This window comes from Melospiza melodia, chromosome 8, assembly GCF_035770615.1.
Source record: "Melospiza melodia melodia isolate bMelMel2 chromosome 8, bMelMel2.pri, whole genome shotgun sequence".
Lineage (NCBI taxonomy): Eukaryota > Metazoa > Chordata > Aves > Passeriformes > Passerellidae > Melospiza > Melospiza melodia.
Window position 1 is genome coordinate 19263680 of NC_086201.1, and position 21177 is coordinate 19284856.

The window sequence follows — 21177 nt, forward strand, 5'->3', positions numbered from 1 at the left end:
CTGCATTTATGACTTCCAGAGCTGTCAGACAGCTTTCCCAAGAAAAAGTTTTAATAGTTCAAGGTGAAAAATCTCCTCTAGCTTTCCCAAACACTGAGGGAAAAAATCCCTTTAGAACAACAAGGACAAATACCAGGAGATGACTCAAAAATGGCAGCAGCACAGTGCCACTGTGCAGATACTGACATTCATGATTAACCAGTACATGGTGAACAATGTTACAGTGACCCAGTTCCAAGGTCAAACTCAGAGCTTTTGCTCATTTTGCATTTTGTATCTACAGATTCTTTAGTTAAAACATAACCAGAACTTCTGCTGACTGCTTCTCAGAGGAAGAGGTAAGCAAAAGGGAGTTATCTATCATTCAAAAATTTCCATCCCCAGTGGATTAATATGGAATCAAGATACAAAAGCAAAAAGCAAGTCTGTGAGCAAAATCCTTCCAAAATAAACATTTTAACCTCCCCAGCGGTTGGTGAGTAGCTCCAGAGCTGTTCAGTTCAAAGAAGTTATCAAAAAATTATACACACAATCAAAATGAAAATAAATTAATCTTATCTTCATCACTTAGAGTAAGTTCTAATACTAGAAAGGGCAGAAAAACCATCCTTCAGAACACTACATTTGTTCTCTTGTCTTATGCAATAATGCAGAGAATGTAATTTGGTGCAGTAATCAGCTCAATTCACTGTTCACCACTTTGGCATGTACTTATAGCCCTTCAAATGCTTAGTCATGAAATTCTAAGCCAGAGTAACATATTTTATTTGTCTATCAATACTAAGAGAAGAGCAAAGCCTATGGCTGTGGCAGTTAGGCTGTTAAACTATTTTCTTGATCTAAACTGCACAGAGAACGCTAAACACTTTACTTGAAAACAGCAATTCAGACATGAATAATACACTGTTTAGCACACTTAAAGTGAAATACTAATCAGAATTATGTTCTAAGTTTAAGCTGTCCAAATGATAATGAAAGACTAGACTCCCCTCACACACCAAGACCATAGATATTTCTCCCCTCTGAGTGTGAGAAAGAATGGCTCTGTTAATTCTAAATAATAATGCTACCAATAGCATTGCTAAAACTAATGCAGTACTGGCCAATGTTTGCTGATTATTGATAATTCATCCTGTTTTATATACAAATATATTTCAAAGTCATCTAAAAATAATTAAATTTTGTTATAGATAGTTCTGAGATGCCACTATGAATTTTGCTAGCCAATGGATAGAGCACATAAAGAAATATTTCTATTTCACCAATTTTTTAATGGTGAAAATTGCTAAACTTTTTATTAAGTATAAAACTAGTATACACTTTACATTTTTTTCTCTTTTTAACTAAAAGAAGCATGAGTAATTTTCAGATTTCAAGACCTGGAGATATCTTTTTAGACATATTTTCTGTATTTTATCTACTTCAGAATACTTTATTTCTAGAAATACCTCAGAGAGGCTTCTGTACTTACAAAGGGCTTGTTTCTCTATATTGTCAATATACTGCCAGTAAATTACATTATTTCACAAAGCTGGTATAACACTGGAAGTTAAAATACTCACGGCATTGTTGGTGTTCATCTGAGCCATCTTCACAATCCTCCTCATCATCACAAACCCATGACTGTGGAATACATTCCCCATCAGTGTGACACTGAAATTGATTTCCTTCACAGGTAGGTTGTGCTAGTGTAAGCAATGAAAAAAACTGTCATTTCACAGACATCTGTGAAAGCAATTTCAAAGATAATAACATAAGGGAAAAGAAGGTCTAAGATTCGAGTGTCAATGAATTGTAACTTCCATGAAACACATGACGCATTTAACAGATCAAAGAAAATGGACGGACCAGAGAGGTGAAAGTGGACCAGCAAAAGGATGCTCAAAGGCAAAATTCAGCTCAGTAAACTCCTGTATAGACTCATCAGCCTTATATGCTCTCCTGGAGACACAAACTCCTCTAGAAGGAGACCCCAAATGAGGCAGAGGCCTTTTTTTCACTGTTGTATAGTCACAGTAGCTTCCCCAGTCTCACAGGAGGTCGGTTCAACTGCTTTCACCCCACCTCTGTTGCTTTATCCCTGTAAGAACATGATCTCCCAAAACAAGCTCACAATTCTTCCCTGTGAATTCATGAGGCAAAAGTGAGGGTCAGATCAGAACAAGCTGAATCCTGTTGCCCCAGCTCCACTCTGTACTCTTCAAATAGACAAACAACAGGGAACCATCAAAGAGAAAGATCAAAATAAGGGTTTGAAACTATGTCACAGCTCACTCCATCCCTAGTTAATACTCCAGGAAGAATCTCTAGTACAACACAGTCCAGTAAACAGGACTCTGGCCTTGATCATCTCTGTTCTCAGGATTATGTTTTTGCAGAAATACAAGGTCAACTTTGTGCTCATGGGATGATATGCAAGCACAAATATCAATTTAACCAAAGTGTGAGGGAGAAAATTAAAGCAAGTTGTAGATTTAGAGTTGAAAAGTACAAAATAACATCAGTAGTAAACTAATTAGAGGGATAAAATTGATCACATACTACAGACACATACTTCGTGCATACTTTTTCCTGCTTCAACAACCAAAGAATAATATTTTTTAGTATGATTTGAACCTCAGACCAGTTTTAAACAATCTTGTTAGCCACTCATGTGCCCCACTACCTATGGTACATTAACATATTGTTTTTAAAGGACAACTAACTCAAAAAAATGAAGTTTAATTTTAATTACTGCTGTGGGACAACACCATTTTGTTTTGCCAGTTTAGAGGCATCTTCACCCAGGACTACACAAGCTTTTTTTGGACCTCAAGCAACAAATCAGACTGCCTAGCCATGTCAATGGCCTCCAATTATTACATGGGTCAAGCAGCAAAAAATAACAGGATAAAAAGAACAGATATTAATTAGTCTCACTTCCTATCAGCTGAAGGGCAAAAATTGGCCTAATCTGTAAGTGGCCTGATAATCCACTCAAAGAACTAGAAAAGGTGAAATACCAGCAAATTCCCAAAAACAGACTGTGGAGGGCAATTCTTCATTTTCACAACTTTTCTATTCAGAGAATCCATTTTCTCCATTTGTGAAAATCTTAGTGCATGGATATTACAGATCATGTGAATAAAATTGTTGCCCGTGAGCTGCTGACACAGCACAATCAACTCTAGACAATTAAACATGACTCTAGTTTGGGCACAGTAGGTACAGTTAGTTGTCCAGAGTCTGAAAAACCCAAAAATTTTGAGCACAAGTGATGCTGGTGGTAGCTGTATATACATCCAATATTCAGGATTACTACAGTAACAAAATACAATTAATTTCTACATCTACTTAGAACATTAGTCATAATATGAAACTGCATTATTGGGCAGTCAGATTTTTAAGAAAAGGTTAAAGTCATGTTAGAAGCTGAGCACTACTTGATTTTCTGTGTACCAAAGCCAAATGAGCTCATGGAATATGACTCAAATAGATTCTGGAGCATCTCACGACAACTCGCAATTCAATATTCACTCTTGTGCCATAGGTACAGTTGAGCACACTGGAATCTCCCATTTCTGGGATTACAAAGGAGCTGCTCTGTATGGTGTCACTTACGGCAGCCAGCTTCATCTGTGTCATCCGAGCAGTCTCTGGCCCCATCACACCTCCAGTCTGCGGGGATGCAGCGCCCGTCGCCACAGCGGAACTGCCCCCGCTCACATCCTGCGCCAAAACACCGAACACACAGCTCAGCAGGACAGCCACATACACACACCGTGACACTCAGCAAGAACTCGGGCTTATCCACTGCCTTGCAGCATGGCGATTAAATGATGATATGAAAAATAATAGAAAACATACTACAAAAATATTTAAATATATACATGAGTTCTACATACCCAGTCAAACAAACAAACAAAAAAAAGCAAAGAATCATCTTCAACTATTACAGAAATCTCAAACTAAACTGCTAGAAAATTCCAATAATTTTAGTGTTTGTATATTATTCAAACAAAACAAAAATAGTTATAAAAAAGGAAAAAATAACCCAAACAAGTCTCAGAGTACATACACTACAGAAACCTATTTAGCAGGAATGTATCAATTTTAAATTCCCAAGCAGTATAGACTTTAAATAAAGGTGGGGCATCATTTTCCACATTATATCTAAGGGCTAAATATGCTAAACATTATTGCTCTCCCAAGTGTATGAGGATTTAAAAACATACAATAATAATTCCCTTAGCTGATGTGGAAATCTTGTTTCAGTGGTAATTGCTTGAAAGTATAGAAAGATCTCAATTTTGTTTTGTTTTTTTAATAATGCCCTCATACTTAAAATATTTCCTCTGAAGTACAGGAAAGCATGTCTTGAGTCAAGATTTGAATAGCAAATCATGTTTTAAAAAATTAAGATTTCAGACATTTATGGCTGATCAAAAGCTATCCTGCTGTCATTCTCTCCTGCTTGATCTACTAAGGATTAAGAGCTGATAAAGAAGCATTCATTCCCAGGTGTAAATGCAGCTGGATCAGTCCTTTATTAGAGTCAACTAATGAAATCTCCAGTCTATAGGAAAGAGAAAAGGCACTGTTTATGGCCTTTCCTTGTGACTACAGCCTCATAAAAAGGGAGTGAACAGTTTTATAGATCCTCAAAACAATAAGCTACAACATAATTAGGTTCAAGAGAGTTCTGTTTCATGTTAATCTGTTGTCAGCACCTCAGAGAGGGGAACACTGAAAAAAACTGAAGTAATAGCAAAATCCAAATCTGAAAAAAAAAATCCCATTTCCTGATTAAATTAATAACCACATAATAAAATCACATCTTTCAATTCTTTTGAGTGATCTGTCCAGAGAAGATAACCTCAGTATACATAAAGCACAACCACCTATTTTCTGAATTCATGATGACATAAATAACACGCTACCTAACTTTCATGTAAAACCAGGCATATCAACACTGTCACATAAACACAGTTAAGTGATGTATTCCTCAGGGATATAGGCAAGCTCCTTTATGCAAGGAATGTTCAAATCTGATTGTCTGTTAGTGACACCCTGATTTATAATGTATCCTGCAAATGGTCAAAAATTTCACTTGGATAAATGGTGGTACGGAGTGGTACAGGAGTATGTTCACCCAAATACCTTCTATAGACTAATGCATGATGGTGGTTGGTGGTGCAGGTCTGGGGTTGGTGGTGCAGGTCTCTTATCAACTACCTTTAAAACACAACAACCTCCCTTGCAAAAATGCCCTGAAGGAATGTACAAGTTCACTCTGGAATCCCAGGCCCTCTCCCTGAATTTTGCCCTGCAAAGCAACATTTTCATATGAGATTAGCAGTTAAAGCTCTAAAAACACAACATATAACCCACCATTTATCAATTGCAATTGCTATGCAAAAAAATTACCAAATCTTCTTGTATAGTTAGTATATTATGGCTATTTAAAGTTACTTACTTAAAAGGAAGTTACAATATAGAATCAAATCTGCATCCCCATTAGGATTTTCAATGAAACATTCTTATAAACAAGCAATATGAGCTACTTACATATTATTTCTAAATAATAACTAGCTAAAAAAAAAATTAAGCACTATGTACAACAATCATTTATTCTGCCTGTCTTGTATTAAGTTCTTATAGTAAACCATACCCTTATAGTGATTAAAATGAGGTGATAATACTGATAAACCTTTTTAAAAGCAGTATAAACACAGCAGTCTTTGTACAGTACCTGAAACGGTAACTGAATATTAACAGACAACCTGCAAGTCACACAGTTCTGTTACTCTCTATAATACTTCTCAGAATTACAATTTAAGATGCTCACACCTCTACACAGTAAGCACAATATCCATGTTTATTTACACAATTCCTCAGCAGACCTGTTACAATTCAGTTAATTATGGCATTAAGCTTTACAATGTTATCTGCTGTGCTCACTTATAACCGAAGGCAAAGAGCTCTGAAACACCTACAAATGTTATGAAAGACTAATACTTCAGTTATTACTGTTTTATATTATCTTTAGAACAAAGAAAATTACCTAGCAGATAATTATGTTAATTCATTTTACAAACCAGTCTTTGAAAATCAGTAATATGAAAGAAGTAAAAGTGATCTGCAATATTGAGGGCACTTCTCACAGAGGTTCCAAAAAGCTTGTGTTTCATCTGTGAGCAAAAACAATTCTAACTTTGATAAAGTAATCAGGGGAAAAATACATGATTACAAAGTTACTGCTACAAATACTCAGGAGAAAGAACTAGAATGAAAGAAAAATAACCATGTCAGTAATAACCAGATTTGGTATATTCTATGCAACATGAGCCTGCAGCACCTGGGTTTCAGCAAGAGTAGGGACTGTCAGAAAAAAAGGGGTATTCACTTGTTTATTGATATTATTTGAAGCTTCAAGTCACTGAAGAATTAGTAATCAGTAGTTTTATGGAAGGTTTTCCTTTCAATAAATTTTTGTGTTTTGTTTAAATGGTAAAGTAGCTCATTAATCTGTCAGAAATTACAAAATAATTATACTAATGAACTAATTTCCATAGAAATTCAGATTTACTCTGTCAAATGCTGATAGGAAGGAAATAACCACTGAGTTTAAAAATGAGCGATAAAGTAATCAGTATTCATTTTCACGTTTAAAATTTGCTAATAGAACAGAATTTGGGTGACTTTTGAAAGTTCAAGTTCCAGAAATTATTGAATTTTTGGTGTTGCTCTACTAACTACTATAATTCAGTTTCAGTCTTCTATGATTAAAGCACTACTAAAATATGGGCTAAAAATGCATGGCAGATCTTAGGAATCACATCAGAACATATATACATAAAGAAGAATGTCTTGTCATTAACAAAAATAATTTTGAAAGGAAAAATTGGTTTCAAATGCTCAATATTAAGGAAAACACCAAAGAAATAACAAATATATGATATTGGCTTTAATATAAACCAGTCTGATACTAAAATTGGAAAGCAAAGATCAGAAGCATTACTGGAAAAATGTAGATCAAAGTACTGTTTCTAAACTTCTTGTTATACTTACTATCTCGGTTCTTCATGCTAAATTGGTCACTGGAATTTATACTGTTCTCTGTCTCTGGGATTCTCTCAAGAGACTCTCAGTGGATGTTTTAGATTCAGAATTTGCCCAGATAAAACAAGAAGGCTTATGTTACTAGCTCTGGGAAAGCTGCTGGCAGAAAGGTTTTGTCAGGTAGTCATTTTCCACTGGAATAGACCAACATACTAGTGACTTTATCAGACAAAAGATTGAGCTAATTACTAACTAAACACTTTTAATTTATTAAAAATAAGTGCATCTTCTACCACTATTCACCTTATTTTTCTGCAACAATTGTTGCCTGCATATGAATGAAGTACCCGATGGTAAACCACTGCCAAAGGCAAACCCCACTGCCATCGGGGACGGTACTCAACATTCACACCACTAATGAATGTTACCCGATGTCACATGAAGTCACAGGGAATTCCAGCAGAAGAGAGAGAAGTTAATAGCGTCACACATTTCTCAGTGCAATGCTTTAACCCATAGGGCCACAGTCTCCAACAGGAAGGCATTCCCCTACACACTCTCAACCTCCACTGGGCTTCATTTCATGTAGAAATATTTTATTTCAGAATTAAAGCTAAAATTCAATCCTTTTGTATTTTTTTGCCCCAACATTAAAACCAGAATGCTATGTTTGGCTTATAACAGAACCAAAACAGCCTTACTCTTCACCCCTCTGTGTTACTTTTGACTCCTTGCAGTACCTCCCTGAACAGTTCTAGTCTTGTGTATTATTTTCATAGATTTTCTACCTGCCTATTTAACTTTGAAGTCCCTCACACTTTTAACTCGGACTACACATCTTCTGAATTACATTTGTCATCCACACATTAAGGGCCATGACTGCTCATTCTGACTACATAGAATAGGCCAAAACCCCTCATTTGTTCTTCCTTCCTTGTGCTCACAATGCCTTTGAGAACTGCTAACACTTCTTTAGCAGTTAAGTGTGAATCAAGAATTTAAAGTAATGAGGAAGGTATTAAGCCCTGGGTAGATTGTACCACTCTCAAACTGTCCACTCAGAAATCAAACTTACACTGCTGCAATTACTTTACACTTCAGGAATCAACACTCTCAACAGATTTTTGCATCTAAAAGAGGAATGTTCTTCCAGGCAACATTTTTTCAGCTGAGCACTTAACACTTGTAATTCATCTTCAGATTTTCAACAAGTAAATGCAAACAGACTGTGCATTACAAACCTCTTCCACACAAAATTTACAAATAGAAAAATAAGTGACAAGCTCTATTTTCCTCCCTTTCTGGCTTCCAAAAAAGGGGGTTCTCTTTTCCATTTGGCCCCCAAACAGAGCAGCCCACTCTAGGGGCCTTGCAGGTGAAAGAATCCTGAATAATCATCTTCCATAGACTTTGATGTTAGATTTTTACCTAGCTTAATTACATGTCAAACTGCCTAAGGTTTTGGAATGCTCAAGGAGGGAAGGCTGAAATTGTGGAAATTCTGCTCCTCCCCACTAATGTACAAAGAAGCAAAATTCAAATTTTAGCTTATTTTCAAATAACACCCTATGATACTATAAAGCAGTATTCTGCTAGCAATTATAATCAGAGAATGAGCAAATATTATTTAACAGCTAAGAAAAATAGAGTCTGATGAAATTATGCTGACTTTCATATATCTCAGCATGACATTTAACCTTCAGTCTTTCTACACTCTTTAAGCTTCACTACATTTAATACAAACGATTCAGATTTAAAAAAAAAAAAAAAAAAAAAAACACAGACCACACAAACACTTCTAGGTATTACACAAGGTAGTAAAAAGTTTATCTTCAGTTTTCAAGGCCTTGCAACACAAAATGTATTTTGTACCTACATATCTCTAAAGCAGATTGAAGAAGTAATTTTTACTGGCAATATCAACAAAAAGACAGTACAAATGTGCATCTGCACCCACTTCACATGACTGCAAGTTCTTTATAGACAGATTGATAGGCAGACAGAGGACTAGTCAAGGGACAATCTGAGGCAGAAAAGCTGAAGTGCCAGATATACAGCAATGCATTGTTAAAAGGGAAGTGTAGGATTTCTTTTACTGAATTATCATCCAATTACATATAACAAGATTATTATTGGTAAAATAGCATCTACAGACACAGCAGCTGATCAAGAACTCCTTGTGCTTTGCACGGTACAATCAAGGGCCATGCCCTGGATAGTTTGCACAAAAAGACAGGAGGCTCTTGAGCTCCCAGGGTGCGCCAAAGGCAAGAGGCCAAATGGGCCTGTTCTTCCTTCCACCAACACAGATTCGTATTTTATTTTTAATCGGTCAGCACTCAAAAAAAGTCACAATATAATATATGAGAGGCACACTCTGTTTTGCTGGTATGTTTATTAGACAGTACAAGAAACAAGGCACATGTCAGATTGTTTGGGGGTGGGAGGCAAGGGGCAGTGGTGGAAATGAAAAAAGACTGAACTTGAAGCAGAAGATCTGGTTCTTCACCAGTACCAGCTGCACTTATTTTTGAGTAAACCACATTTTGTGTTCAGCACAATGACAGGTATCAGAAACTATGATAAACAAGTTCTACTCTGACAGGTAAGATCCAGTACCTACATTTGAAATTTTTACTTACTGATTTATTTTTTTGAAAAAGCACGACTAAAAGTGAAAATATTGTCTTTCATTATGGACTTAGCAATACCATGTTTGCTGCAGCATTAGCATATTTTTATGGTTTGCCTTTACTTGCCAAGCAGGAATAAAACCCAGCAAAATCTACATTTAATTTTGTGCCTTGTGTCTGCATGTTCTTGCACATACAGATATTTGTCAGCTAAAGCAATTGTTACAACTAAAGCATCAAATATCATTTTAATTATGCTCACATGCAAAATCTTTGATAAAAATACTTAAAATCACTGTACTCAATGTTAAACTATTTGTTTTCAGTTAATACAGTTATAAAAGGGCTATAGATTAATTTCTGCTAATGCCCCAACGTAAATCCAAGAATTAAAGAAATTCAGGATTTTAATCTACTGAAACTAAGCAGGAAAGCTTTCCTGCAAAGAAAAAAGGGTTTAGGTCTCCTGCATACAACAAGTTCAAACGAATGACACTGTAAATGCTTCCTAGCAACATTAAAGATATTCATAATCCTCATCCCCTCTACCTTTCAGTTTTATTAATTGAAAAAGCAGCAAAAAGACTGATAAAAATGGAAATTGTTTATTAATTTGTTCTTAACAAATCCATTCAATTTATTTTTTTCAATTTTAAGCCTGAACCAATAAAGAGAACAAGCACTCTTTTTTTTTTTTTTTTAATACACCACATATGGACCTCCTAGGGAAAAAAATAATCAGTTCTAATTTTTTTTTCTTAAGGCTCTGGTATTCAGAACAAAACAACAATGGTTTCTACATTACCACTTTCAAACCAATTATTCTGGGAAAAGTTAAAAACAATTAAGATATTCTCTTTCCAAATTATTCACATTGATCCTAAATGTAAAAAACCCAACCTTATAAATTTAAAACCATGACAGTTTATTTATCATACATGCTAACAAAAAGTACATACCCATACTATGTATATTTTCTATCACACAGTACTACAAACAAAATAATAAAAATTAGGTTACTTTATAATCTTGTTTCAACTCACTTTTTTAAAGCAATAAATAAACTTTTACTATCTTTTTAGTCCTATAAAAAGGCAGGAATAAGAAATAATCCTTTTAAGCAAGGACTAATTCTCATAGACAGGAGGTGATACTCCTTTCTACTGATAAAGTAAATATTCTTTATATTGAACAGACCAGGTTCCTTCTTTTGTTTAAGTCATTGACAAATTTCTTGTACTTCAGTGATAACTGAGGGTAAGCCATTAATTTTTTCTTGGACACCTTCTTTAATCTAAACTGCATATAAAGTACTTTACAAGAGGACGCTAACAAAAACTATTTGTACTCCTTAGATATTTTAGTAAAATTATTATCTCTATGGCCAAGCTCAAGAGAACCAGTACTTGCAGTGCTGCTGACAGATTAGCCTTCTCAATATAAAAATGTTTCAGATGTTACATGTTAAGAACGTGTTCTGCCTTCAACTGGAAAACCCCACCCAGTTGTCTTTACATGAGGCGTCTTAATCCACATAAACCAGTTGGAACTGTGTTAGTTGGAAAGGGAAGCAAGACTGTGGATCTCTAGGGAAGCATACACATCCCAGCTCTCCTAAATCTTAGTAGCTTCTTTTTCATGAATGGCACATTAAGTAGGCAAAAATCTGTTCTAATTGACCATATGACATAAAGAGGAAGAAGAACATGCAAACATGTAGAAATAAAGACAGCCTCAGTTACTCACAGAAGGAAGCATCCCAAGCATTTTCCTAAGAATGAACCTTGATAATGGCCCCAAGGCTGCTGCAGAATAACAATTGGGTAACAGAAGGTGGGGGGGAATATGACCAAAAGAGGAAAATCCTCAAGACTAGGAAGTATTTACAACTACACAGCGTGTGGAAAGTGAGGGGGAAAAAAAGTGCTTCAACAACTTAGAGAGAACATGTACAGTATATATCAGTGAGAAAGTCAGATGCAGTAGCAGATGATAAAACAATCCTCTCAGGAAGCTTTTATCGTTTTGAAATCCCGTATAATTTAAAAAAAAAAATTACCAACACGTGTGCTGTTTTTTCACAAAATTAGACCCCGTGCTGAGATGATGACCTGCATTCAATTCTGTCATGATCTCCTGAAAGCTGATGAGTCACTGTAGCACTAGGAACTGGCCCCAGTAAGAGCCTTCCTGCACAGCTCATGACAGTGAAATTCTTTCATTTTTGTATTTCTTTTCTGCATCACTGCTAGAATGAAAATGGCTATGCAACATATAACATTTTGCCAAATTATAAACCTTACTGTAATTTTATTTTACCAGTTATTAAATGAAAAATGAAACCTGCCATGCAAAAAATAAACCACTTTCCTTTACAGATAATAAACACAGTAAGCACATAAAATCAAAGTTATTTCTCTCTTCCCACCACAGAACACATATCCACAACAAAATTCTTTAGCATCATATCAGTATGACTCTAGATCAAAAAAAAAAAAAAAAAAAAAAAAAAAAGACAATTTAAACTGTGTCTTAAACCTTCACAGGGCACTAGTCATTTTGCACAAATTTCAAAAATTGGAACAGTTACTCATTGCAAACTAAATGTGTGGGATCATTGTCAGAAAACAGAACTGACGTGTCAGTACAGAATAGACAGACCACATGCTACAAGCATCTAGTGTGCCTAGACAGACATTCTAATGCTGCTTACTCCTGTCCATGACATTGGGAACCACATCTATTCCTTTGGATGCACTGACACATCACATTTCTCCCTTATTCAGTAGTGACTCTGTTTCAGTCAGAAGCTAATGGCTGGGCACTCCTTATCAAGGTTCCCAAAAAGGAAATTCCATCTGGCAAAGCAGGCCTGAGTAAATGATGGATCATAGAATCATAGAGGGGATTGGGCTCAAAGGGACCTTAAAGATCATCTAACTCCACACCTGCTGCCAGGATCACCTGAACTGAAACAACAATGTTGACTGATGTGCTCACAAAAAATGCAGTTTTATCTTAAAGAAGCTGAAAATGAACAATAAGAATTAAATAATCCTTTGGCTGTTTTGTTTTTAAGTAAAGCATATTTTTTTCTAGTTTTCGGTTTAAAAAATAATTTAAGAAATCCTTTTACACAAATAGCAATATTAATGAGTGTGCCATATTAAAAAGATAGTCCTTGAATTCATCAGAATAAGATAAATACAAGAAATATCATCTTCTCCTGAAACATTACTCTTCCTGTCAATCCCAATGGAAGTATTTTACCAATAATTTCCATAAGCATCCAAAATCTATAACTCTCAGATTTACTCACCCATTTTGACTTTTTAAGGATGCTTGATTCTGCTGTGACTTCCCTTCATTAGTGGCTGCTGGGACACTATATTAAATAATTCTTATTTTAAATAATTTATAAATTATTATTAAGACATAATAATTAATAAATTAATATTTTAAATCATTATTTAAATTACATCAGCTAAATACTCTAAGCAGCATTCCAGACACAGAGGTTAATAGTAGGGAAGAACTTCTCTAGCTGGTATAGCTGAATAAGCCCTACACCTGCAACATGCTTGGAAACACAAAGGCATACACGTTTTGCACCCTATGTCCTTACATTCAGAAGCAAGCACAAAAAACTACAGCAAAGGCATACACTGTCTCCCAGGTATCTCAGTGGTAACACACAACATACAAATCACATTGCTCAGAGGACTGCAGGCACTTGCCTACAGGTCTGCAAACTTTAACTTGGAATCCCCTCCTCATAGCAATCTCTCCATCAGTCTTTCACAATGTCTGCTAGAAGAAGATTCCAACCATGCCTGTTATATTGCTGTCCAGAGAGTCAGTATCTCCACACAGCCTGTTTAAAGACAAGAATTTTCTTTTAACAGAAGATAAAAACCATTACCTAGATTTTAAAAACATCAGTGAATGTATCAGTTCCTGGGATATCTTGTGGACTATGCCTTTTTTTTTTTTTTAAGAGATGCCACAGAACACAACTAAAGCCCCAGCCTTCTTGGTCCAAAAAGGATGACCCAGCAATCCCCATTAAAGGGAGTCCCAATTCCCCATTCTCTGACTTGACTCAGCAGGATGTAGTACCATGACCTGGCTGTGCAGGAAAATAATTGGGCAGACACACTGCTGCTGTAAACCGTGCCCTTTTGCTGAAGATCTGGCTTCTTGATTGTAAAACAAAGGCAACTTATTAATGTTAAAACTATAAAATAGAACAGGTCATGGAAACAGAACCATTTCAGTCAACTTTTATATGTTGTTTCATTAATCCAAAACAAAACTTCTAACAGCGCTCCTTTGATCTCTAATCCACTTTCAGCATTGCAAAACAAAGAAAACATTAAAACCCCTGAAACCAACAGTCAAAGCTTAAGGAATACACTAAAGGCTATCCATTTGATTTAACAGTTCTATGCTTACTCATTAAACTTATTTTTTTTCAACTGTTCTGTAAGTGTACTGAATCAAGGGAGAAAAAAATTGTTAACAAGAATTAACACTATCATAATGAAATGGACTTCAAAATGTACCTCAAACAATGAAGAGCTATTTAAAGAGATGTTTACTCTTCACTGAATCATATTTTCTGTCTTAGATCAGTACAACTCAGCAATTTCTTTGAAATTAAAGGAATCGCACTGCATTGACTGAGAAGAAACCTTGTTATTTCTTCACCTAGAAACAGCTCAAGGTATTTTTGAGATCATTATTATTATCAAATTATATAAATAAGAACTTAAGTAATTTTAAAAACAGCTCTTATCTGCCACATTCAGTGTAAGCTATTAAAAAGAAACTGACAAATTATTATTATCATCACTAATTAGTCAAAGTGGAATAAAAACATCCACTTCTCTTTAAATAGAAGTTAACCTGTAGATTCTTAATTAGAAGGGACCTTTAATGTTTTTCAACAATGACAGCTTCTAGAAAGTATAAGTTCCTTTGAAACATCCAAAGTACTATATGGTTCCAGTGTCTTTTAAGTAGAGTTCCGAAGGAGAAGATACAATTCCTGCTTTAAAAAGTGATAGAACAGTGACTCAAGTTACAGATTTGTCTATCTGAAAAGTTATCACAACCACTCAGATCTAAAAATAACTATTGTAGAAGACTGAATAGATTCAATAACATAGATAAAATAAACTACATCTGCAATGTGCCTGCTTACTGCTCAACTAAAAAGAAGAGTATTCATATTTAGAAGGTTCAGTGTTAAAGTATGAGAAGTTAAAAGTGCAAGAAGTGCATGGAGGAGAAAGGCTCCAAACAGTACAAGTGATTTCATGTCAACCCAGGAAGACCAAAAGGAAAATAATTAAAAGGCTGTAATGAAATTGCAGTCTACCTTTACCCCAAATGAATCTTTGCTATTTCCTGCAAAACACATGGCAAGTAAATCTGGATTAAAGTCGGATTTCATTGCTCAAATTTCCAATCAGCTCAATTTATGAAAGAAGGTTTTGGTTTGTCTTACAGGGAAATAGAAGCATCGCACACATCACACATTTATCTTACTTGAAATCTCCTTGGATTATCTGTCTCTGTTTGTCTTCACTCCTGTAGCTTAATTATTTACTGTAATTCTAGCATTTGGCATAGAACCTAAATCTAACCAGGTGTCATCCAATTACTGCTTTCAATATTTAACTAAAATTCTGGGATTTGACCCATTCTTTACTTTAGCTGATTACTTTGCAAATACCTGATATGCTTTACTGAACAGAATACAGAAAAAGAGTGAATTATTAAGAAAATTCAAGAGCTGTACTAGAAGTGGGCTATTCATTAAAAAGAACAAAGAAAAAACCCCAAAACCCCTGTTAGTGCACAGAAAAGGTCATTAAAATGTGAGAAGACGATAACGTGTTTCACTGACAGATACTTGCAAATTGTCAGGCCTCACGAACTAAACCAGTTTAGAAGCCAGGTACATGGACATGCACTGCAATTTGTGCTCTTCATTTTGTGTCAGTACATCTCCCAGAGAAACCAATACAATTGTCCTAGTGCAGCATTATGAATTGCACAAAATCTAGTAAATTGTATGTCAGGATCGCATCAGTACATTCCTATTTCTTGGCATCCCTTTTTCCCTTCTCATTACTTCCAAATCCTCAGTCCCCAGTCACTCAAGTCTCCAAACTCTAGGTCTTGGCAGGGATGGGATCTTCCAGACAGGCTTCTCTCATTTAAAAGTGTGCAGTGCTGTACAAGGAGGTATGAACAGTGACTGACCTGTCGCCTGTAGCAATGTCACTGTACATCATCCTACAGACAAATGAAATAGTTTTGAGTGAAGACAATGTCTAAAAACCATTGAATTATTAATTTGGAGATTGAACTATTACAATGCCTTATGGAAAATATATTTCTCCATGACTTCTTGATAGAACTGCTGTACCTATTCTCTACTTGGTCTTACCATACCTATTTCTTAATGGCTTGCCACACTTCATGCAAATATTCATTGTGATTTCTGATGTACCTTATCATACCATATGAATTCATTCTCAGAATAGCCTTCATTCTCAGCCTAATAGAGACCTCATAATGGTAACAAATTTTAGTCATATTTGCCTGGGATGTATCAAGCTGATCATTTATCACTGCAGAGGTGCAGGATACAAACCAAATTTGGTGCACTGACATCCATCCATTGTCTCTAGTTTATGGCTGAGTGTAAAGCACTTTGATATTTTTCAAAACAAACACGAGCAATAGTCCCGTGATGTTCCTGCTTGACACTACCTTCACTTAACTACATTTTAGATTCCAGTTACACTTTTTTCTGGCAACAATTACATCACAGACAGCAAGACCTATAAAGGTTAAAGAAACAGGCTCTGTACTGCTGGCAATTACAAAACACAGCATTTTTATTCTGTTTATGAGCACTATGGTTACTCTCAGTAAAACCAGAATTAGGTAAATTGAGGAAGAGTATCATTTGAGCAAGTCCTTAGGTGAAAGGAATGTTCTAGAAACATCCATCCTATATTGAGAAGACTCAGATATTGCCAACAAAAATCTCAAAAAACATCAGTGAAGTGCGTTTGGAAATATTGAGGATTAGGCAAGATAACAGATTTTCACCATATTCCTTCAAAGGCTTGGGATTGCCTTCATGGTTCTCCAAATTTGCTGTTGGAAATAAGAGTCTGACATAATCTCAACATTCAAGGAACTGTAACTTAAGGTTACCAAATATTTCATTATCATAATCACAGTGCAGACAGAATTGCTATCCAGGTATTTTGCTACTATCAGTCAGTCATTACTAAAATTATACTGTTTGTTTTCCACAGTTATTCTACTGTGGAGGCGGGGGGAGGGGAGAATGGGAGAAAGAACATCATAAAAGTAAAAAAAATTTTGTACTTCTACTACTTAGGGATACTAGTTCAAAGCCTCTCTCTGCTTGTTCTGTCATGTCTTTTAACAGGTACATTCTGGACAATCAAGCAGCTGTAGAACAAAAAAAAATTTTTTGATCTGTACTGCAGGTTCCATTCTATCCAGTGTAAAATAATAATGCATAGGATTAATTCTGCCCAGTGTGACCTCCTTGGCTGGAGTTTTTGCAGGTCTCCAGCACATTAGCTATCTCTTATTTCCCTGTTCATAAGTGGGTGCTGCTAGCAGCAGTTGCTGTATAATTACTTAGTTGATTCTGTCTAAGGAGCTTAAACTAAGAGTTGAGCAAAGAAAGCAGATTAACAATTTGAACACACACGTAATACACAGACACCCACAGAAGCAGCAGGACTGCAGGTCACTACGCGGGGCGGAGGAAATGCACTTTAGCCACTCTTGCTCCTACAAGCCAGGCTTGATTTTCAATGCAAGGCAATTAAAGAGCACGAAGAAGGGGAAGGCAGGAAGATGGGCTGCAGTCACAGCCGGAGGGAGCGCTTGGGCACACGGCTACTCCATCCCCAGCAGCCAGATTAGCACCGGAGGAGCGGCACTCAGCCTGCTCTGCCAGTCACATGCTCCTCCGTGTCGCCTAGCAACAGTAAAGCCCAGAGAAAAAGTTCTCCCTCTCTCAACTTCAAATCTGCGTCTGAGACCGACTGAGGGGAGCTTATTGTGCTCCAGACTAAGCATCTGTTTCTTTCTTATAGCCTTCTGTAAATGACCACATACACCACACGTACGCAAGCAGGTCCATGCAGAAAACCCCCTTCCCCTCGGCCCAACCTGTCTACGTGCAAGTGCTGCAGCCCGTGCACTCCTCACCAAAAACAACTCTAGGTACAATTTTAGTGGTCACCGAACCAGCCCTTGGAATGCAGGTGAACTCTGCTCTGCAAAACCACCCGTATTTCAGTAGCAAAGAAAGCACAAAGATCACAAGGAAAAAATGCAAAAAGTCTGGGGTGATTTTTTCTTTTTTGGCCTTATTCACAGCCAGTAATCAGCACTCACAGAACAACCTGCCTGCTTGCATTTCCACAAAACCATGAGTTTAGACCGTGGAGTTGCAAAGTCTGACATGTCCCTCAAAATTTAGCCACATTTGTGTGCTGCTGTCTTACACAACTAGGAAAAAAAAAGTTTGTACAAACCAGAAAAACAATCAAAGGAGGCATCCTAGGATAACTTAAAAACAAGATGAAGTGAAGCTAAAGAATCGGTGGTGTTTGCAGTGCTTTTAAGGCGCTACTTACTTTTCCACAACAGAAACCGACTCCATCAAATGACTCCTGGAAAGAGCCAGCTGTCTCCCCTAGCTATTAGAAAGAACTCCTTGAATCAGCGCCCGTTAACCCTCTACTTTCAGACACTTTGGTCTTTTTCTAATAAAAGTCCCCGGAATAGGGATATGCTCCTTGCGGTGCAATTCCCACTCCGGAGAGGCTGGAGCACAGTGCTTACCTTGGCAACTGCCCTGCATCATGCATGCAGTGAATAATATGAGCAGTTTGCAAGCAGTTGCTGCTCTTCCATCCATCCGATGGTGAGGTCCCATCTGGGCTGGGATGCTCCAGCTTCCTCAGAAGCTGGCTCCTGGCCTCCGGGGTGCTGATCTGCACAGCAGCAGCACAAGGAGCCTGGTGTCTTTTTCTTATCCTGCTAGTTGCAGAAGAAAGGCGTGTTCGCCTGTTGAGACATCGCGTTTTCTATAAACTCCCACCCTCCAGACATTGCATAAAGCTCTTTATACCCGGCGGCCCCGGAACCAGCATGAGGGAATCAGGCACTGCTCCAGGCCCTGCAGCCACAGGCTGCCTCTGCCCCTCCTTCCACACTTTGCAGGATCGCCGAGATGCTTCCAAGAGCCTGCACTTTGCCGACTTCGTATCAGCGTCCATTGGTGCTCTATTTCATGTGCTTATCTCTTCGGAGTAGTTCTGGGAATTGCAGGTGGCAAGTGAAGTATGTCACTGGTTTTAGTGTCCCAAAGGCATGCTCCAAAAAAGAAAAAGTATATTTGATAACTCTGAAAAAAATCCAGTATATACTCACCAGTGCAGAGGTAAAGCTTAGAACTTAGTAGTCCTCACACAAATACTATGAAAGAAAACTGTAGGTATGAAACTTACTTTTTCACTTTCTTAGCAGATAAAATCAGTTTGGTAAAGTGCTTTGGCTGTGAATTCTCAAGATTATCAGCTAGAGACATGCTCCTTTAGTTCTAACTCTCCAACAGTGTGTGCAATACACAAAGAAATATCTCCTTGTGTTTTACTGCTGCCATTTCAGGAACCATATACCCACTAACAAGGGAAGAGCAGTATGTAGGATCACAGAGAAAAGATAAAGACTAACTTCAGGCTGGAATGCAGCCCCGGAAAAAGGACAAACATTTTGGAGGCTTTGCTTGCAGGATCAGAAGCATCACATATAAAATGTGTGAAGTTAAATAATTTTTTTATATTAGTCAAAAATAGTCTTTCATGCAGAAAATTTAGTTATGCCTAGCTGTACTTTCACACATACACACACACATCAACAGTGACTACTGTGCATGCATATCATGGGAGAAAGATAGGTCTATTTGTCTTCCAGGAGGCTCTGTCAGATTAATTTTAATGACACCACCTTTATAAATACCACATATCTTCTGCATTAGCATCATGCCATGCTCATTATACTGAAATGGCTGTTTGCTGATGCTGCAAAAGAACTTAAGCAATGTTTCAAACCTTAACTCTTCTTCTTTTAGCCATGGATTGCAAGTTCAATAAAGGGGTAGAGGTGCCTCTGTTGTCCCTGCAGAAGTTGCACGGGAACATGTTGCTGCTTATTAGCAGACTGTGATTTCTCTCCAGGTCCTGTAGGACGCTAATCCCTCTAAACCTTTCCGTAAAGGCTTTCTATCTATCAAGATAGTAAAGAGGGGGGGTGGGGAGAGAAGATGTGGAGCATAGGCTTTTGCAAGGTTGTGATTTATGCAGGTTCAGGGCTGTTTGGTGTAGTGGTACGACACAGCACCGGGGTCAAGCCACAAGAAACACTGGGGGCAGATCAGAATATTCAATTAGCTTCCTGGCACCTCTGAATCACAAAGAGAGGATAAGATCTCTCCATCACAAGATCCAGAGCTGCCGGGGGAGGGGGAGACATGCCCTCTTCAAATCTCCCTCCTCCCTCCCACCCTCTCTCCTTTCACTGTAGGGGAATAGTGCCTGAAACATTCCTTTCTGCACGGAAGGTCTTTTCCTATTGTTGTTTTCTTTGTGTTTCAGTGTTGCCAACTTACTGGAATTCTTGTCGTGGTTTCACAGCAAGGCTCAGGCTGACCAAACGGAACCAGCTGCGTTTGTGTATGGGGCCGCTGCTGCTTTAATCTCCCAGCAAGGCCGATGGGGAGGGAACGAAGGGATCCTCGGAAGGGAGCAAGCAGGTCTGCTCTCTACGGATGGGTGCCTGCAAAGCCAACACAGACTGACCGTACTTAATTAGAAGAGGAATTGTTTAAAGCAGTTCACACCCCAGCAACACGCAGAGAGGGCAAACAGTGCTTGAGAGCTGCACCCCCAGGCTGCGAGCTATGTGTATTATTCTGTCACTGTATGCTTGAAGTGACCTGGGTGCAAGCTTTGGGAGGCACCCACCTGTTTCAGTCCCTCACAGCTGGCAGCCAGAAGTGCTCCTGCCCCATTCACCATCACCATTTCTACTCATCTGTATTTGCCACAGGTGACAGGCTAGAAGGAGTCTCCAACAGGAATGGTGGCAATGCTGTTGACAGTGAGCTGAGATGGTGGGTCATGCCCTTCCCACCCATTATTCTTTGCACTCACAAGACAGAATTTTCATTTAGAGACATATAAACTGATAAGCCCAGATATGCTACTGCTGAATAATAATAATAAAGGGCCAGCACAAAACAATGCTATTCTTCTTTTTACTTCATCTAAAATTTTCTCATCTCACTTTACCATGGCACCTCATCATCCAACTAAAGGGACCCTGTCCTGCTGGACACCATTAAATGGGACTTCTTCAAGACTAGAGA

At 37.5% G+C, this 21177-nt stretch overlaps 1 protein-coding gene across 3 annotated transcripts in view; it reads right to left on the reverse strand.

Moving 5' to 3' along the window:
- LRP2 (LDL receptor related protein 2) overlaps window positions 1-18866 on the reverse strand; it is a 110389-nt gene extending 91523 nt beyond the window's left edge. For all 3 annotated transcript variants that reach the window (XM_063162074.1, XM_063162075.1, XM_063162073.1), the window contains exons 1-3: window positions 18591-18866; window positions 3601-3708; window positions 1563-1685 (exon numbers count right to left, since the gene is read on the reverse strand). In XM_063162074.1, the coding sequence (XP_063018144.1) occupies window positions 1563-1685; window positions 3601-3708; window positions 18591-18684 (325 nt within the window). In that variant the 5' untranslated portion in view covers window positions 18685-18866. The remainder of the gene's footprint in view (window positions 1-1562; window positions 1686-3600; window positions 3709-18590) is intronic.
- Between the last annotated feature and the right edge of the window lie 2311 nt (window positions 18867-21177).